Raw genomic sequence first — 20,642 nt, 5'->3', positions numbered from 1 at the left:
GGCAACGATCTTACTTGGCTTGCCGGGTCTTCTCACGCACAGCCCGTTTCCAAAGGTCTCGGTCCGTAGTCATCGCCTCGGTGAGGCCCAATGTACGAAGGTCTTGCCTCACCACCTCATATATATATATATATATATATATATGTATGTATGTATGTGTATCCAATCATGTATGTATGTATGTGTATATGTGTGTGTGTGTGTGTGTGTAGGGCATCCAGCTGTAGAAACTCTGCCAGATCAGATTGGAGCCTGGTGCAGCCTTCTGGCTTGCCATACCTCAGTCAAACCGTCCAACCCATGCCAGCATGGAAGGTGGGTGTTAAACGATGATGATGAAACCAAATGTATTTTCGTTTTTGTTTGTTTTTAGATTCACAAACATTTACAAGTCTACCTTATATTCTATATTTATCCATGACAAAAGAGCCATGCTAAGTCAATGTAAATGTGTCGCTAATTCTCATCAATCAATCTTATATTAAATAAAAAATTACAATAATTACAAGCACTGTTGTGAGGTTAAGTAGCTTGATTTGCAACCACAAGGTTTCAGTTCAGTCCCACTGTATGGCATCTTCAGCAAGTGGCTCCTACTATAACCCTAGGCTGACTAATGCTTTGTGACTGAATTTGATACATGGAAAGTGCATGGAAGCCTATTGTGTATGTGTGTTTATATATATATATATATATATATATATATACATACACATATATATATGTATGTATAGACATGTGTGTGTGTGTGTGTGTATGTATTTGTCCCCACTATTGCTTGGTGATTGGTGTTGGTTTATTTGCAACCTCTAAGAAGTCCAGCAAAATAGATTAACAGAATAATATACTTTAAAAAAAGGTACTGGGGTCGATTTGTTTGATTAATGCCTTCAAGGGAGTGCCCCAGCATGGCCACAGTAAAAAAGGCTAAAAAAAAAAACAAGACAGATTATCTCCCTTGATAGCACAGTCTTGGTTGTAAAACAATACAGACAATGCAATAAAACTAGCCATGTTCTATTTAGGAGAAAATTAACAGAAATAATTCAAACTGCGGAATATAACCAACAGCACATCTCAGTCTATGTACATATAACAAACTAGACACTTAATTAGAAGATTAAATGGGTGATGGGTGGAAGTAAGTGGAGTAGATACTATTCAGTTAATAATCTCTTTTGATTAACGAGCTTGAGTCAAGCAGGTGTCCAAAATAAACACAAATCACAATCAATCAATAAATATACTCACGTCAGAATCAATCATGACACAGCGATGGAATGCTTTTGCAGCAGTCTCGAATTTGCTGGCGGCAAGTGAAGCACAACCGTAAGTAAACCAGAGCGGGGTCTGAGTATGGTATAAGCAAAGATAAAAAATAAACACATTAGAAAATCTAGGTTATTTCATAAAGCACTGTATTCATAGTTCAGTAGAATGGTTGTGTGTGTGTGATGGTGCCACATATAAAAAGCACCCAGTATATTCTGTGTATTGGGTGCTTTTAGGAAGGGCATCCAGCTGTAGAAACCATGCCAGAACAGACAATTGGAGCCTGGTGCAGCTCACTAGCTCCTGTCAAACAGTCCTAACCCATACCAGCATCGAAAACAGGTGTTAAATGATGGTGATTATTTGCAACAGAAGCAGTATTAGTACCAAAAGGCAATCTTTAAATCCAATCTAACAGGATCTCTTGTTAGATCACCATTAGAACTATATATATGTGAAGGCGCATGGCTCAGTGGTTAGAGCATTGGGCTCATAATCATGAGGTAGTGAGTTCAATTCCTGAACGGGGTTCTGTGTTGTGTTCTTGAGCAAGACACTTTATTTCACGTTGCTCCAGTTCACTCAGCTGTAGAAATGAGTTGCGACATCACTGGTGCCAAGCTGTATTGGCCCCATTGCCTGTCCCCTGGATAACAGTGGCGCAGAGAGGGAAGGCTGGTATGCCTGGGTGACTGCTGGTCTTCTATAAACAACCTTGCTCGAACCTGTGCCTCAGAGAGGAACTTTCTAAGTGCAAACCCATGGTCAGTCATGACTGAAGGAGGGGTCTTTGCCCCAATAGATTGGTTTTGTGTATACAGAGTTCAATAGAAGTTGTTCTATGTATATTTAGTTCATCATTTCTCCACAAAAATTATGAGTGAAATTTTAAAAACTTTTTGACATGAACACAATATAGAATTTGGGTCCATATGACCCCATCATTTTCAGCCTTTGCTCTCTTTCAACAGCATTTTACAAACAGCTCCTCCCCATGTTAGAAATATTTAAACAGCTGGCTCTAGAAATCTGCCTCAGCAAATTCTATCAGACTCATAGAAGCATGGCAGAATGGATGCGAAATGATGAACTCTAAACAATCCATGTAAATGACAACCACAACTAATACAGATATGACCCCAATAAAAAAAAAAAGACTAGCACTCAGTCGGTTATGATGGTGAGGGCTCCAGGTGACCCAATCAAGTGGCTGAGTACTCCACAGACACAGGTACCCTTAATGTAGTTCTCAATGAGATTCAGTGTGATATAGAATGTGATAAGGCTAGCCCCTTTGTAATTACAGGTACAACTCATTTTTGCCAGCTGAGTGGACTGGAGCAATGTGAAATAAAGTGTCTTGCTCAAGGAGAAAATGCGCCACCAGGAATTGAACTCATGGCCTTATAATCATGAGCTGAATACTCAAACCACTAAGCCACATACCTTTACTATAACACCAACAACTATGAACATCACTATGAGCAACATTAAATAAGAAAAAAAAATGGTTTTTCTTACCTGGAGTGTATTGATCTTCAGCGATCGCTCAAAGCAGCTCAGACAATTGTCCCACTACAAAAACATCAACAGAAATTAATGTAAAAAAAAAAAAATGATAATTTGCGCAATTAAATATTCTAGAAAGTATTACTTAATAAGTTAAGTATTGTATTTGATGACATATAATATGAATTAATCTGAACATGGTCGATGCCAGTGCCTCCTGACTGGCTCCTGTGCTGGTTGTACATAAACAGCACCATCCAAACATGGTTGATGCCTGTGCCTCTGACTGGCTCCCATAACTGTGACACGTAAAAGGCACCATCCAAACGTAGTCAATGCCAGTGCCCCGACTGGCTCCTGTGCCTGTGGCACATAAAAAGCACCATCCGAATGACGAAGCAGTGCAGTCATGGTTGTGTGACATTTTATCTGCCAGCCCGCTTTTCAGTCCTCGTTATTCTCATCCTAATGACAAACACTGGTTGTAACAGAGAAATTATCCTAAGCAAACACCTCTCATCTATAAAATGGTGATTGCCTAAGTCCTAAATCCCAAAACAAAGAAACCTCAATGTAGTTGTTTGACTTGCTCAATATAACAGTCAGCTCTTCTCTTACAAGCTCCCAACCTCCTTTAATGTGAGAGATCATACCTTTAATCCTAAATCTTATAAGACAAACCAGGGAGCTTTTAGTAAGGGGATCAACTCACCCAATGCAGCTACCAAATTTCCTTTAGTAAATTTATCAATAGGGCTCACATGTTTAGCACTTTACCTACTGCCAGAGTCAACAGTGACTCCCTATGCTATGTACTTAATATGGAAGTCACTGGAGACTCTCACCAGTGATGATTTTTTTTATGGAGTCTCATATTATTGGAGTACAAATTACATTACTAGAATTTTAGGAAAAGTACAGAACACATATTTGTGTGTGTTTCTTGGATGGTTTTCAATTTGACACAATAAAAGCCAAGATAAACCCTGGTAAGGAAAATGCAAATCATTGTTATCTCCAGCGTTGGAACACTGCCGTCTATAAAATAGTTTTTGTGAAAAAGGAGCCAATATAATCTGAAGTATAATCCGTACCAAAAAGTCATAAATGAATGTAAATAATCCATAAATGGCGGTATAGTGGACATTTTAACACTTTTTAACATGTGTATCGCCGACGACTCCCATGAATGTAATCTCCATTCTGTACCATGGGGGTCACGGGTGACACGTGTTATTTCTTTACTACCCACAAAGGGCTACACACAGAGGGGACAAACAAGGACAGACAAACGGATTAAGTCGATTATATCGACCCCAGTGCGTAACTGGTACTTATTTAATTGACCCTGAAAGGATGAAAGGCAAAGTCGACCTTGGCGGAATTTGAACTCAGAATGTAGCGGCAGACGAAATAACACCAAGCATTTCGCCCAGCGTGCTAATGTTTCTGTCAGCTCGCCACGGGTGATAAGTGTGTTATAAACCAATGTAATAGTTCATTTATAGTAAACTAGAACATATAAGTGTTATAGGGTTAAAGAAATTAAAATTGCATAACTTATAACAAAATTAGACTGCTGGTGCAAAAGAGAATATGGCACAAACTGGGTTTGGTAGGCAAAGGGCCAAATTCTAAACCCAAAGGCAACATGTTCTACAATAAAGACAGGATTTTACAAAGATCAGCAACATCATGTTATAGAAACTACTCAAGCAAAATTGACCAAAGTTAACAAACAAGAAAATTTTGTCCAGATTTATGTTATATAGGAACTTACATCTTCTTTTCCAAAATAAAGGTAACCCATGCAGCGCTGGGCCCGTGCACTTCGGTGATTAGACAATTCCCAGGCTTTCTGGTAGTGCTCAATGTTTCTTGTGACATCACCAAGGAAACACCAGAGGTTTGGAGTTTCTTCTATTTCCAACTGTTCACGGATCAATGACTCAGCCTATAGAAATAGAAATATACGGATTGATATGTGAAGAACTGTTGAAAAAAAAACATTAATGAAAGTAAAAATTAAATTTTGAGTAAAATAAACTGAAAAACAAAAGTGTACATAACACACACATCCATCCATACATACATATAAAAGCATGTGAAATTAACGTGCAAGTGGCTGAGCACTCCACAGACACATGGACCCATAATGTAAATCTCGGAGATTCAGTTGGCACAGACTGTGATAAGGATGGTCCTCTTGAATTACAGGTACAACTCATTTTCGCCAGCTGAGTTGACTGGAGCAACGTGAAATAAAGTGTCTTGCTCAAGGACACAATGCGTCACCAGGAATTGAACTCATGACCTTATGATTATGAACTGAATATGCTAACCCCTAAACCATGAGCCTTCATGAAGATACCAGACACATTTCACAAACAATACCTATGGAAGATCCTCAAAGTCTTTTGGTGGAAAGAGGAATCCTTCCACAAAGCAAATTCCAATCACTGCAAAATGTTGTGACGCTGGATTGGTTTCATCTGGCAGGTCACATTTGTTGTGGGGCTCCTGCTTTCCCTGCAGCATTCCTCTCTTTAGGTTCTTTAATCAGTTCTGATTCTGAGTTCTGTACTCCAAGAGTACACACCACAGTGACATTGAGTAAGACGCTCCCAAGGAGACTGTTCTAAGTTAAACTCTTTTAAGGTTGCCTTGAGAGTGTCTTTGATATGGCACTTGACTGAGAGCCAACTGCTGATTGAATTCTTTAGGGTTCTGATTCTTCTGTCAAATCTAAAGCTTATTTATTTACCTTGTTTTGAATTAATCATGCTTTACCTTGTAGCTTTATCATGATGTGATTGTTTATGATTTGATTGACAGTGTAGGCTAGGTATGAGATGTCAGATCTGGCCAGGTGGAACATAAAACAGGGAGAATATTTTGGCTGGATACGGTCAGTTTAAATGCTAAAAGGTTAAAGAAAATCTGTTTAGGAAGTTTAGAAAACAAAGGTTATAATCTGTAAAGGAAGATGATAAAGGGGCTGAGTGAGTTACCTTCTCCAATTTGTTCATCCGTTGGTAGCAGACAATAACATCTTCCCACATCTCCAGCTGTTCAAGAATGTCACATGCTGAGCCAATGGAACCAAGGGAGATCAGCAACTGAGCCAATTGTTTCTAGAAAGAAAGAGACAGACTGATGAAAGATATGAAATTGAGCAAAGTAAGATAAATGGAGACTTACAAAACGTTATCCAAATACACACACACATTAATAAGGATCATGTCCAGAAAATTTACTGTAAGAAATTTTGCTATATGGACAATGATAAAGCATATTCATCCATTTGTTTCAGCCATGCGGCAGCAGTCATGCTGGAGCACTACTGTATCAACATTTTTAAAATAAAAAAAGTAATAAAAGGTTTTATAAATGTTTTACATAAGCAAGTAGTTATTCAAAATCAAATATTAAAAAAAACATGAGGAGATTGTTTAAAACGAAATTTCTTATTGTGAATTTTCCTACAGCAAAAATATTTGTAAAATTGTTTATGGTGCAATTTACTATAACCAATAATACATCTTGTACATCTCTAGTCAAGACATATGTCAACAATCACACAACCTCCCAAAACACACTATGGTCATCACCTGTAAGACTTTGAAGATGAGAGAAAAAAACCCCAAAGAGAAATGAATAAGAATCTCCAACTTACTTTGAGTAACCAGACTGAAGGTGTTCTCGTGTAATAAAACTGAGGTAAACGCTTATGGGACGGAGGTTGTTGGTTTGACATCTGACTCACAATCTCCTAAATGTGCGAAATAGAAGGCAAAAATATTCCTTGATAGTCAAAGTTTTGCATTTAAGGACATCAAAAACATCATGATTCATTATCATCATCACCGTTTAATGCTTGCATTGGGTCAGATGGAATTATGTTGAAGCAGATTCTTTTCTGCCGCTGGATGCCTCTCCCTGTCATGAACCCTTAGCTGTCCCCATAACCAGATTTGTTTTTCATAGACGACTAAGAACAAACAAGACTGCTTTTATGATGGTGGTGTTCATTTGCAACAATCACGAGATATCAAGACAAGAATGCACGCACATGCACACATACATAGATACATATGTGGTTAGGGTGTTGCACTCTTACTAGCGAGATCGTGGGTTCGATTCCTGGATTGGCTGGTGCATTGTGTTCTTCAGCAAGGCTCTTCATTTCATGTTGCTCCAGTCCACTAGGCTGTAAATGGGTAACCCTGCAATGGACTAACCACCCAATCAGAAAGAATGGTGCCCTGCTTGCATAACCAGTGATTACCACGTATACCTAAACTTTCTGTATGTAGGGGCAGGCATAGCTGTATGGTAAGGAGCCATTGAATGTGGCTGTTAGAAAAGTATGGGTCCACCTTCTGGGTTCCCAATCACATGGTTCTGCATGGCACTTTGGGTAAGCGTCTTCTGCTATAGCCTCAGGTCAACCAAAACCTGTCAGTGGATTTGGTAGATGGAAACTGAAAGAAGTCTGTTGTGTGTGCATGTATGTACATACATCTATCTATATATACACACACACACATAGGCGTTAGGAAGGGCATCCAGCAGTAGAAACTTTGCCAGATCAGATTGAGCCTGGTGCAGCCTTCTGGTTCATCAGTCCTCAGTCAAACCATCCAACCCATGCCAGCTTGGAAAGCGGACATTAAATGATGATGATGACACATACACACACACATATATGTACACATACACACATACATACATATACACACACATATATACACATACATGCACACATACACACACACCCATGTGTGTGTTTTTGTGTCTATGTTTGTCTCCCATCACCACTTGAGAGCTGGTGTTGGTGTGTTTACAACCCAATAATTTAGTGGTCCAATAATGCAGGGAATCACAGACAAAAATTCATTGAAAACAAATGTTTTATTTAGTTCCATCGAAATCCCAAGAGGATGAAATGTAAAGTGGGCCGCAGTAGGATTTGAACTCAGAAAGTAAAGAGTGGGAAGCACACTCATAAAGCATTCTGCTTGACCCACTAACAATTCAACCAAGCCACAGCCCTGGAATTTTGGGAATAATAAGGTGAAACTCTGTCCAATCAAAGGAAATGCCATCAAGTATGTGAGAAGACTACTTACTTCAATCTGTTTCATGGATCTCTCAATTGTACGTCCAAAGGATTTCTCAAGGAAAGAACGGGTGTAGAGAGATGTTACTTGAATGCACCAGTCCAATGGCTGATTGAGAAGGAACTGGAGAGAGAGAGAGAGATAAGCAATGTAACTGAATGCAATATCAATATTAGTTTTAAATTTTGGTACAAGGTCAGTAATATTAGGGGAGAGAGGGAGTAAGTGTATTACATTGACCCCAGAGTTCAACTGGTACCTATTTTATTGACCCCCCCAAAAAAGATGAAAAGCAAAGCTGACCTCAGTGGAAGTTGAACGTAAAGATGGATGAAATTCCACTAAGCATTCTGTCTGGAATGCTAACAATTCTGCCAGCTCAATAATATACATGTATATCTATAACTACACACACCAGGCGTATATAATGTCTTTAGGCTGCTTCTCTACGTTAAAAGAAATGAAAAAGCTATAATCCATGAATGAATTTTGTCAAACACTTCCATCTAGGAGTGATCTGTTAATATTTCTAAGACATATTTTTTTCTTTACACTCTTCAAAACCAGATTCTCACATTGACCATATGATTAAGAAATCAGCTTTACCATTACATGGTTTCTGTTGCATTCCCACTACATAGGACTGCTGGGAGAGGTTTTCTACTGCGGATCGAGGCACTTTTCCATTTCTCAAATTGATATTTGTAAAGTTACAACCAGCAGTCGTATGTAGTGGGAATGAAACAGAAACCATGTAACGGTAAAGCTGATTTCTTAATCATATGACCAATGTGAAAATCTGGGTTTGAAGAGTGTAAAGAAAAAAAATGTCTTAGAGATATTAACAGATCACTCCTAGATGGAAGTGTTTGACAAAATTCATTCATGGATTATAGTTTTGTCATTTCTTTTAACGTAGAGAAGCAGCTTAAAGACAGTATATACACCCGGTGTGTGCAGTTATACATACATGTATATCATTAGAGTGATATATAGAAATACCATCAGTTATAGTAATATACAGAAATACAGATTGCTACTCAATAATTATTTCTTCACACATTTCTAACATGTGAATCACAGGCTTAATATAATATTAATTTTGTACTGTTGGAATCACCAGGGACACCCATGCTATAAATCAATAGAGTAGTTTATATATAGTGAACTAGAACATATATATATAGTTTTTAAAAAATCCCACAAAATTTATAACAAAATTAGACCAAAGTGTTCAGATAAAAGTTCTTTACTCACTGATATATAAGCTAAGAGTTGTTCATTAGTTAGTTTTTCTTGACTGGGCTCTGACCGACGGCTAACTTCCCTGAAAGATAGAAATAGAAAAAAGAATATTAATAATTATAACAAGAGCACTCAGAGAGAGCGCAAACCTCTGCCAAGGCAACACCAACATCCTCTCAACGATTAGCCAGAGATGATTTTCAAAATGAGAATATCTGAAATAAACTTGGCTGCTCTCACAAACAAGAATACTAAAAATGAACCCGACCACTCTCAAATATTTAGTAAAAAAACAAGAAAAATAATCCAGAATCCTTGTCTGGTATTGGATCGATTCCGAAATCTAATCAGTTTGTGCCAGTCACAAGGCCAAACATCCCTGAAAGTTTTATCCGAATCCATCCAGCGGTTATTGAGATATCCTGTTCATGGATAAACAAACAAACACGACTGGAAACAATACCTCTGCGTTCGTTAAGGCAGAGGTAATTATGCTTTCTTATAATGGTACAAAGATACTTATAAGAAGAAGGATACAAGCACGACCAGTAATTACTGACATGAAACTCATGCTCTACAATGGTTGTCATTAAGAAAGGCATCCAACCCTAAAGATCGTGCCAAAGCAGACATTGGAGCTTGATACAGTCCTAGGAGACATTGGTTCCTGCCAAACTGCCCAACTTATGCCAGCATGGACATTAAATGATGATTGTGCTCGCAGTAATGAATGACGAAATTTGACTATGATAAGATTTGAACTTGAAATGCATTTGTTTAGCTGGTACAATGCTATGAGGGGCTGGCAACATTCTAGATGCCAACAACCTGACCTTGATCTATGTTTGATGCAGCCTGGTCAAGGAGATGAAATGTAGAAAGATGTGCCACACGAAAGACGCATCTTCATTAACGCCATCCCAGGAGTCCAGAAATTTCTTCAGGTGCATCAGTCTTAGTGTCAGTGAGCTCATCATCAAGGATGGTATTGCAAGACCATCACTCAGCGGATGTTCATAGCAGATGGATTTCATGACCAGCAAAATCTTACCCTTCTATCAGGAAAGCAAGTGCTTCAATCTGGTCAGATGTAGCCTTAGATACATTTGAGCTGATGCTTGTGGTTGGAACATCTTTTAATCATCCATTGGCGTTAAACAACATCAAACAAATAAATGACCCAGCAACTGAGCATCTATGTGGATGCTTGTCTTGCAAAAAATAGTAGCCATGTTAATGGAAGAACACATGGGATAATGAAGTTCAAAAGAGAGGACAGGATAATTAATGCTGGTAGTCTTCTGATGATAGGTCTGATGAATGAGGGCAGACATGGGGGGGGGTTTAAACAATAACTAAATGAACCCCCACCAAACTAAAATACAGCGACAGAAGTAAGAGTCATAATGTTTCTTACATAAGGCCGAGTACAATGGCTTGTTCAAGTTGGTTAACTTGTAAATCTGGTTCAGAAATCTCGGAAAATTCAATATTTTCAAGGACTGTGTCATCATTATGGCTTAGATTCTGAAAAGACAAAACAGAAAAGTTCCAAAATACAGTATTTATTTATTTATATATATATATATATATATATATATATATATGCTAGTCATTATGAGCTAAGAAAATCTTAGAAAAAGTATCTTTTGTGTAAATGCACACTTGAAAAAATTTTATGCTAAGCCCTTTAGATTACTGTCAAATGAAAAGATTAACTCGTTTAGATTGTTTTCAATTAATCATGAATTATCTTCTAGCTTCTAGATTTTGATGGTGTGTTTGTATATTTTCAGAACGATATTGTAGGATAAGTGTGAAAGGCCGGATCTGGTCAGTTTGAAAATAAAACAGATGGATTATTTGGGCTGGATTTGGTTAGTTTAAATATATGGGCACAGATATGGCTGTGCAGTTGAGAAACTTGTTTTGCGACCATGTGGTTTTTGGGTTCAGTCCCTCTATGCAGCATCTTCTACTATAGCCCTAGGCCAACCAAAGCCTTGTAAGTGGATTTGGAAGACAGAAACCCACTGTTTGTATTTAAGTAAACATGAATCAGTGAGGGAGAGGATAGGCATTAGGCTGGCCACCAAACTGAAGGTGTACCAAGCAGTTGTACTGAATACGCTCCTGCTAAAAAGCTAAAGCACTTCCAGATGAACTGACTGAGAAAGCTGTTGAAAATCACTTGGCAAGACAAGGTCTCAGATACAGAGATCCTTTCTTGAGCTGATCTGCCAAGAGAATGCAAGTCAGGTGAGCAGGCCACCTTGTTTGAATGCCTGACATGCGACCCTTCGAGAGACTGTTTGACAGAGAACTGGCAGAAGGTAAGTGCATACAAGGTGGACAGAAAAAGTACTTCAAGAATATACTCAAAGCTTCACTGAAGAACTTTGAGATCAACCCTGACACCTGGGAAACTCAAGCACAAGACCACCCTGCCTGGTGAGGCTACACCAACAGAGGTGCCATTTTCTAAAAACAAAACAGGGTCATTCGGGTATAAAGCAAATACAAACTGCACAATTCCAGAGTCAACATCTTGCTTTTAGTCCCAGCCGACCACCAGTGCCTGGCTTGTGGTAGAACCTTCCAAACACGCATTAGACTGATCAACCATAACTGGACACACCGTGCCCTTATCTCCTTCTCCCATGTGATGTCCTTGGTCATCGGTGACAATGACAGATGAACTATGATGGTGATATGATGATGTGTTTAGCCCAGTTTCGACATTATGTGATGAGTATAAAGCACCACCACCGTCACACAAGCAATGCTGTTTGTTTTCCTTCTTCCACATATCTGGCAATGGGGAAATATTACCTAGTTTGGAAGCAGATGAGTTTGGTGACAGGAAGGGCATCTGGCCTTAGAAAATCCACTTGAACAAATTCTGCCTGACCTATGCAAATGTGGAAACAATGAAGTCTTTCAAACAAAAAAACCGAAACCAAAATACCATACCTTTGGAAGCATGGAAGCATTAAGCTTAACTGCAGGCACATGTAACTCTAAGACCTGAGCCTCCATCTCATCTGGTTGTGTTCGTTTCACCTCCAAAAGAACTTGGGCAACATCTTTACTTTGGAAACGTGTGCGTTTGCCTAATGCACCTGATTGAAAAAAGAGAAAGTGAAATATTGAAATCAATAGAATGCATTTGGTGAGATACAATGTCATCATCATCATCGTTTAATATCCGCCTTCCATGCTAGCATGGATGGGATGGTTACTTTTGTAACTGTTTTGGCAGGATTTTTACAGCTGGATGCCCTTCCTAACACCAACCGCTCAGCAGAGTGGACTTAGTGTTTTTTTACATGGCACAAGCACAGAGGAGGTCAGTTTTGGCAAGGGTTTTTACAGCTGGATGCCCTTCTGAACACCAATCACTTTACAGTGCGGACCGAGTGCTTTTAAGTGACACCTGCTCTGACAGGGTCACCAAGTACGTGCAAGACAAAAAAAAAAAAAAAATTCAAAATTAGGTTCTTACAAGTTGACATGTGTATCATTATCATTTTGTCAATTTTTCCATGCTTGCATGAGTCGGACAGAGTTTAATGAGGTGGATTTTATATGATCAAAGGTGTAGTGACCCCTGGTAGTTATGACGACAAGCAAAACAGAAAGGGGATGTCACGAGAGTAACCTCCCTCGAGCTTCTAGAATGTTCGAGATTCTTCTAGAACTTCCGGTTTTACTCGGAAGCCGGGGACTTCCAGTCCAACCCTATATAAAGGAAAGAAATTCTAATTCAAGCGATTTGATGCATGTTGGTTCCTCAACATGGACTGGATCAAACCGCCGCACTTAAGCCCACTCGTTCACCTTTCTTACTTGGAGACATGTAACTGCAGACAGAACACATTCATGTAATGTTATAAGCTTCTTTCAACTAACTTCGTATGTGAACGCATTATCTCCAAGAATAAAAGTTATGACTTAATACAAGCGCCTCGTGTGTTCTATCCTCTTGTTATTATGAGCAGATACAATGTCTTCCTTCTCTCTCATACTGACTAAATTATAGTGTGTCATTAAGCCAATGTTACCACCAAAAATGGATAACACCGACATCACTATAAATACCTGCCCTTCCTGTTGCCAATTATCACCTGTTTCCAATTAAGGTAATATTTTCCATGGCTAGATATACTTTTCATGGAAGACTGGAAACAAACAACAGACACACACACACACACACGTTTATTCACTGAATTAATAATATCCATAAACACACATGTATTCACAATTTAGAAAATATTCTTTGACTAGTCTGTATTAAGACATTTTGGATTCAACAAATTAGTGTGTGTGTGTGGTGTGTGTATCATCATCACCATCATTTAACGTCCATTGCCCATGCTGGCATGGGTTGGATGGTTCGACCAGAGCTGGTAAGCTGAAAGGCTGCACCAGACTCGTCTGATTTGGAATGGTTTCTACAGCTAGATCCCCTTCCTAATGTCAACCACTCAGAGTGTAGAGGGTGCTTTTATGTGGCTAAGAGCAAAGTGTATATATATATATATATATATATATATTCATACACACACACACACACACAGATACATGCATGGCAGGTTTCTTTCAATTTCCATCTACCAAATCCCTCACAAGGCTTTGGTCAGTCCAGTGCTGTTGTAGAAGACACCCAAGGTGCTGCATAGTTAGACTGAACCCAAGATCACATGGTTGGGAAACAACCTTTCTAAACACACAACCATGCCTGCACCTATACATGTACACTATGGTAATATATCAGTTGTCATCTGACATCATCTTATTTTCAAGGCCCAACATCCCTAGGTCTGACCTCATCACTTTTTCCATGTCTTTTACTGTCAGCACACAGCAATACAACCGTCTTCTACTACAGCCATCGGCCAACGAAAGCCTCGAGTGGGTTTGGTGGACAGAAACCGAAAAAGCCCATTGTGTATATGCGTGTACCCTTGACATCATGTGATGACTGGATAATTGTAAAATGAGTATGTGTGTTTGTGTGTGCATGCACACACATGCACGTGTGCGTGTCTCCTTACCTTGGCATTAAGTGACAGCTGTAAATGAAAGTCATTCATTTCCAATATTCTGCAAAAAACATGTCTGTCCATGGGGAAATATTACCTTGTATGGACATAAATGAGGGTTGACAACAGGAAGGGCATCAAGCTGTAGAAAATAGGCTTCAGTAAATTCTGTCTGACCCATGCAAGCGTGGAAAAGTGGCCATTATGATGATGAAACTCAAGTGTAAAATGTGAGTTAAAATATTCAGTTAAAATATCTTACCTGTGAGACTAACATTCAGGTGTGCTGTGTTTGCGGCACTGAGGAAATGTTCTTTGGCTTTTTGATATTCATAGTAGTCTTGTTTTAAATATGCTGCTTCCAATTCATAACAAATCTCAAGTTCTCTGGAATGGTGATTAAGACAATTAAAGAAAAAAATAAAAACACAATAACAGAATTACAAAAATTACATCCTTTGTATTTAACACTATTTTGGGAGAGAGGTTACACTGACCTACAAAAATGCACTTGACTTACAAAAATATTCAACATAATATTAAGAAAGAATTTGAAACCTAATATAAACGAATATGTAGCTGTGTGGTAAGAAGCTTGCTTCTCAACCAAATACTTCAGGGTTCAATTCCACTTGTGGAACTATTGGCATGTATCTTATACTATATATCCCCAGGTTGACCAAAGCCTTGTGAATAGATTTAGTAGACAGAAACTAAAGGAAGCCTGTCGTGTGTGTGTTTGTCTGTCTGTGAGTCTTTGTCCCCCACCCCCACTTGACAACTGGTGTTAGTGTGTTTATGTCCTTGTAACTTAGCAGTTCAGCAAGAGATTGATAGAATACGTAGCAGGCTTTATAAAACAAAGTACTGAGGTCGATTCACTTGACTAAAGATTCTTCAAAGTGGTGCCACAGCATGGCCACAGTCTAATGATTGAAACAAGTAAAAGATAAAAAAATAACAGGCCTAACTTTGGAAGATATTTTCTTAAGGAACTGCACAGTGGGATTGAACCTGAAGCCACATGGATGGTAATAATAATGTTCATCTGTCATTGTTGACAATGACCAGAACATCACATGGGAGAAGATGAGGCCAGTGTGTGCTCAGAAGGTTCTGCTGCAGGTCAGGCACTGGTGGTCTGCTGGGAATGAAGGCAAGGATTTGGCTCTGGATTTGGGCACCTCACATTTTCTTTATGCTCCTGCAATTCTGTTAAGCAATGGCACCTCTGTTGGTGCAGTTATGCCAGGCAGGGCAATCCTGTGCTTACATTTCCCAGATGTCAGGCTTGATCTGAAAGCACTTCGGGGAGGCTTTGAATGTATCTTTGAAACATTTTTCCTGCCCACCTTGTGTGCGCATTCCTTCTAACAATTCACTGCAAAACAGTCTTTTGGGTAGTCATGTATCAGGCATTTGAACACAAGGTGGCCTGCCCACCTGACCTGCGTTCTCCTCAGCAGTGTGTAAATGTTTGGCAGATCAGCTCTCAAGAGGACCTCCGTGTCTGGGACTTTGTCTTGCCAGGTGAGTTTCAATAACCTTTTCAGACATGGTTCATACACACACACGCATGCAGACACTCATATATCAGAGTGAGTGATGCCATTACATTGAAGCTAAGCTGTGATCTCACCGAAGCTTTAAGTTGTTTACACTGTAATTGGTTAAAAGATAAAATAAGATTGAATTGTAAAATATTTTAAGTAAAACTTTACCTGTTCTTCTTATCTAGCAGTGCCATCTTCTGTGTCACTGAAAAAAGAGTAATATTATATTAATACAATGTGTGAATTTGTCATTTCCCAATCACATGGTTTCAGGTTCAGTCTTTGGGCAAATGTCTTCTACCAGAAAAATAGGGAAAGGGTGTATATGCATATTTCAAGTATTATTGCCCTTTCATCAGTATTTCATCCAATCTATCAACTATCCTTGAATAAAAACCCACAGTGGAATTCAATCTAAAACCATACAGCTGCAAAACAATCCTTTTAGTCACAAAGCCATACGTGAGCCTCTGTGTGTGTGTGTGGGTGTGTAGAATCATGAAAAAGGAAAGACTGAAAAACATAAAGAGAGACTCACTTGCAGTTAGTGCTTCATCAGCAATATCCTTCAGGCTGGGAGATTTGTCATCCAGCAACCTCTGGTAAACTGACACCACCCGGAACCGCCACCATTCACCACTCTGTAACAAATAATTCACAATACTTATTGAATATTATATCAGATGATCAGTCAAGGCTTCCTTAATATTCTAGCATTATTGGTATTCGGTCTGTCTTTATGTTCTGAGTTAAAATTCCGCTGAGGTTGACATTGCTTTTCATCCTTTCGGGCTTGATAAATTAAGTACCAGTTTCATACTGGGGTCAATCTAATCGACTGGCCCCTCCCCAAATATTTTGTGCTCTGTGCCTAGAGTAGAAAAGAATATTCTAGCATTATTGACCTCATATTCCCTTCCAGTGGCTATGGTTAAAGGAATGGCTAGAAACACCAGCCAAATCTCCCTTAAATCCTGCTCTACTCTCTTACAAAAGGAAGGAAACATAAGATAATATAATCTTAAATGTATCTAAAAATATGAGATGGGCATAGTTGAAACAAATGATTGGTGAGCTTTCAGAATAGCTTTCATTACCTCACAGAGAAATATACCAGTAAAAATTTACCAGAAAAGGATACGGAATTGGAGGGCAAAAAAGTTAAAAAAATTGAATGTTTTGGACAAAAGATTCCTTTAACAGAAGGAAATAATCACTCAATTCTTTGCCCTTTTTCTTCTTCATGAAGTAATGGCGGCTAGTTTGAAAGTCTGCCAATCAACAATTATGTTTCACAAGTGTAATTGCTTATTTACTAATTGGCACTCGATCAGTTACGACAAGTGTTCCAGTTGGTATGATCAATGGAACAGCCAGCTTGGGAAATTAACATGCAAATGGCTGAGCACTCCACAGGCATATGCAACCTTAATGTAATTCTCAGGAAGATTCAGCATGACACAGAATGTGACATGGCTGGAACCCTCGTCATTGCAAGTAGCGGAGTGCTACGAGTAAATAAGGCACATGGCTTAGTAGTTAGGGTATTCAGCTTGCAGTTATAAGGTCCTGGTTTCAATTCCTGGCAATGCATTGTGCCCTTGAGCAAGATACTTTATTTCACGTTACTCCAGTTCATTCAGCTGGTAAAAATGAGATGGCCCTTCCTAACACCAACCACTCCAAGAGCGTAGTGGGCAATAAAGAAATTATATATATATTAACTTGTCTCCTCCAGTTTTAAATAAATTGATGAATTTTATGGGACTTCTTTCCATAAATTCATCATACATATATACAAGAACTACTTTCATATCTTCGCAAATTTACACCTGTAAACTACCAGCAAAGTATGAAGAACCAACATTAGGAATCTCTTTTTGGAAACCTCCAAAATTAAAAGACGAATCAACATTCAACCTTTTTACACCTATATATATATATATATATATATATTCAAACAGTTTCCATCAACCAAATTTGCTCGTAAGGCATTGGCCAGTCTGGGGCTATAGTAGAGAACACTTGCCTAAGAGTGAAAAAGTGAAAGGAAAACAGAGAATGTGAGAATAAAGATGAGCAAAAGAGAGAAGACAGAATAAAAAGTAGAGAGACTGAAGACAACAGAGATAAAGAAGAATATACCAAACATTGTTTTGGTGAAGACTACGTACCCAGAGTTGCTGACGGAATGTAGAGCTTTCAAGCAGGATGCTTGTGGCAAGAAAAAAGCAAGGTAACTGACGGCAGAGTTTATAGACAGCTTCCCCATCTTTGCAGAGTTCCTTCACTAAAAGACTGTGGAGTTTGTCTTCCTGCAAGGAAAAGGGGCAGAAAAGGGGAGACATTTAGTGAAGATCAAAGATAAACAAAATGCAACTACGAGATACATGAAAACATTTTGTAATGAGATTTTCTATTGAGAATTTCAGAAGAAATTTGTCACTTATTAAGACTGCCATCAGAAAGTGACACAACCTGAGAGGGAGATAAAACCATTAAGTATTATCTCATTTTGGTCTTAAGACTGGTTGAGTCAAGTGAAATCGTTGTCAGGGCCAATGCCCATGCTGCCTGACTGGCACCTGTGCCAGTGATACATAAAAAGCACCATTCAAATGTGGCTGATGCCAGTGCTGGTGGCACATAAAAAGCACCATTTGAGCATGGTGGATGTCAGTGCTGGTAGCACATAAAAAGCACCACTGAAGCATGGTCACTGCCAGTCCCACCTGACTGGCTCCTGTGCCGGTGGTACATAAAAAGCACCATGGAAAATGGATGTTAAATGGTGATGATGATGATGGTGATGTTCAAGCTGAACATCAATCCTCACCACCACTGTGGGAGAACCTATCAGGATTACAAGTACATTCCATCTTCCTCAACTAAACAATAAAGGTAGACAAATGTTCTAATTAAATATGAAAAAATGAAAAACAATTGTTTCATCTGAATTCAATCACATCAATCTTGCCATATTATGCAATAATATATGCAACTATGGATTATTTTCAGAGGGCAATAGAATCGAGTAAGTAGTATGCTGCACGATGAAACAAAATAACCTGTGCTTCATCAAAAGAAACAATACTATAAAAACAAAGATAAGCGGAAGTGAAAAGATGGAGCACTCACCTGATATATAACTTTAGGGCACCAATTCTGGTAGAATTTCTCTAAAGAAAAGGCTTCTGTGAGTGGTCCTGTCCAATTATTTTGCAGGAATATTTGTAGGCATGAAACTCCAACCACAAGAATTTTCAATGCGCTGAGGTTTTCAGTGTTTTTCAGGAGAGTGGAAGTTAAGAGGAAAGAAAATAAATAATATTAATGATAATAATAATAATCCTTTCTGCTATAGGCACAAGGCCTGAAATTTTAAGGCCGGGAGCTAGTCAATTACATTGTCCCCAGTGTTTCACTGGTACTTAATTTATCAACCCCGAAAGGATGAAAGGCAAAGTCAACCATGGCAGAATTTGAACTCAGAACATAATTACCAACGGACTTAATAGCTCATCAGTCTTAAAAGCTCCATTACTGAGATTGGTATAAGTAGGAGAGTTTCATTAATTCAGAAATCTGCTCTATTGGGAACAATAAGGATTGCAAGAAAGGTCCTCAACATCTAAGAGAACTGGCTGTGACTTAGTATCAAGGGCATTGATTCCGAATGTAAAGCATTCCTGCATACCATGAATATTAATGGTTTCTAATTTAAACACAAAGGCAGAAGATTTGAGGGGAGGGTGTTAGTTGATAAAACCAAATCCAGTATTCGTCTGGTGCTTTATTTTATCAACTTTCAAAAGGATAAAAAGCAAATTTGAGTTATTTTGAAGAAGGGAGTAGCAGTTGAACCTGTTCTAACTACATCATTATTCTGTAGTAATAGTCCTTATAAAATCTACTGGCAGTCTGAAATAAGTGGTCCTGTTCTTAAAGTGCTGAAACTGCTTTGACTTTAAATCAACAGCTGATGAGGGGAGATTGTGCTCGTCTGTTTTTCCATATTATGTCACTTTATGATCCTATATGTGAGCCATTCATTTGAATTGTCTGTGTTTGTTTTTTTTTCTCATATATAATAATATTAATTTTATTTGGGTATTAACTCTGGAGTTTACTCTATTAAGCTCATCCATGGGTATTGGCTATCAGAAAAGACAATAATCTAGAGATTTTTTTTTTATGAGACACGTCTGAAAATCCACAAACATCTGTAGAGTTTTTTTAAATTACAAACAAGAAAACTGGAGAGAGTAAGCCATTTTAATACATTGCTTTACAATTGTTTCATCTGAATTTGACCTCATCAGCCTTGCCATATTATGCAATAATAGATGCAACAATCAATTATTCTCCAAGTGCCATTAAAATGGCAAATTCCGAATAAGACTCATCGGTAATTAGCAAATTAATTTGATATCTAATTCTGATGAGTCTGATTGAGAAGGTGTCATGTCAAAGACATTCGGACAATAATCAATTGTTGCAGATATTATTGCATAATATGGCACAGCTGATGAAATCAAATTCAGATAAAACAATTGTTAAGTGATGCATTAAAATGACTTGCCCATACCACATTTCTTGTTTGTAACTATATATCTTTTACTCTCTCTTTTACTTGTTTCAGTCATTTGACTGTGGCCATGCTGGAGCACTGCTTTTAATCGAGCAAATCGACCCCAGGACTTATTCTTTGTAAGCCTAGTACTTATTCTATCAGTCTCTTTTGCCGAACCGCTAAGTTACGGGGACGTAAACACACCAGCATCGGTTGTCAAGTGATGGTGGGGGGACAAACATACATACATATATACGATGGGCTTCTTTCAGTTTCCGTCTACCAAATCCACTCACAAGGCTTTGGTTGGCCCGAGGCTATA

At 38.5% G+C, this 20,642-nt stretch overlaps 1 protein-coding gene across 1 annotated transcript in view; it reads right to left on the bottom strand.

Moving 5' to 3' along the window:
• Positions 1-20,642, bottom strand: part of LOC106881373 (tetratricopeptide repeat protein 27) — a 46,431-nt gene that overhangs the window by 7,668 nt on the left and 18,121 nt on the right. Inside the window, exons 4-17 of the mRNA XM_052967691.1 lie at positions 18,886-19,018; positions 17,922-18,062; positions 16,286-16,388; positions 15,916-15,952; positions 14,457-14,581; positions 12,123-12,271; positions 10,567-10,676; positions 9,162-9,231; positions 7,914-8,027; positions 6,458-6,553; positions 5,793-5,915; positions 4,562-4,735; positions 2,794-2,847; positions 1,237-1,350 (exon numbers count right to left, since the gene is read on the bottom strand). Coding sequence (XP_052823651.1) covers positions 1,237-1,350; positions 2,794-2,847; positions 4,562-4,735; positions 5,793-5,915; positions 6,458-6,553; positions 7,914-8,027; positions 9,162-9,231; positions 10,567-10,676; positions 12,123-12,271; positions 14,457-14,581; positions 15,916-15,952; positions 16,286-16,388; positions 17,922-18,062; positions 18,886-19,018 — 1,543 coding nt within the window. The remainder of the gene's footprint in view (positions 1-1,236; positions 1,351-2,793; positions 2,848-4,561; positions 4,736-5,792; positions 5,916-6,457; positions 6,554-7,913; positions 8,028-9,161; positions 9,232-10,566; positions 10,677-12,122; positions 12,272-14,456; positions 14,582-15,915; positions 15,953-16,285; positions 16,389-17,921; positions 18,063-18,885; positions 19,019-20,642) is intronic.

The sequence above is a fragment of the Octopus bimaculoides genome, chromosome 4 (genome assembly GCF_001194135.2).
Source record: "Octopus bimaculoides isolate UCB-OBI-ISO-001 chromosome 4, ASM119413v2, whole genome shotgun sequence".
NCBI classification, from domain to species: domain Eukaryota; kingdom Metazoa; phylum Mollusca; class Cephalopoda; order Octopoda; family Octopodidae; genus Octopus; species Octopus bimaculoides.
Note: the sequence above shows the minus strand (reverse complement) of the source record. Positions and strands in the feature narration are given on the sequence as shown.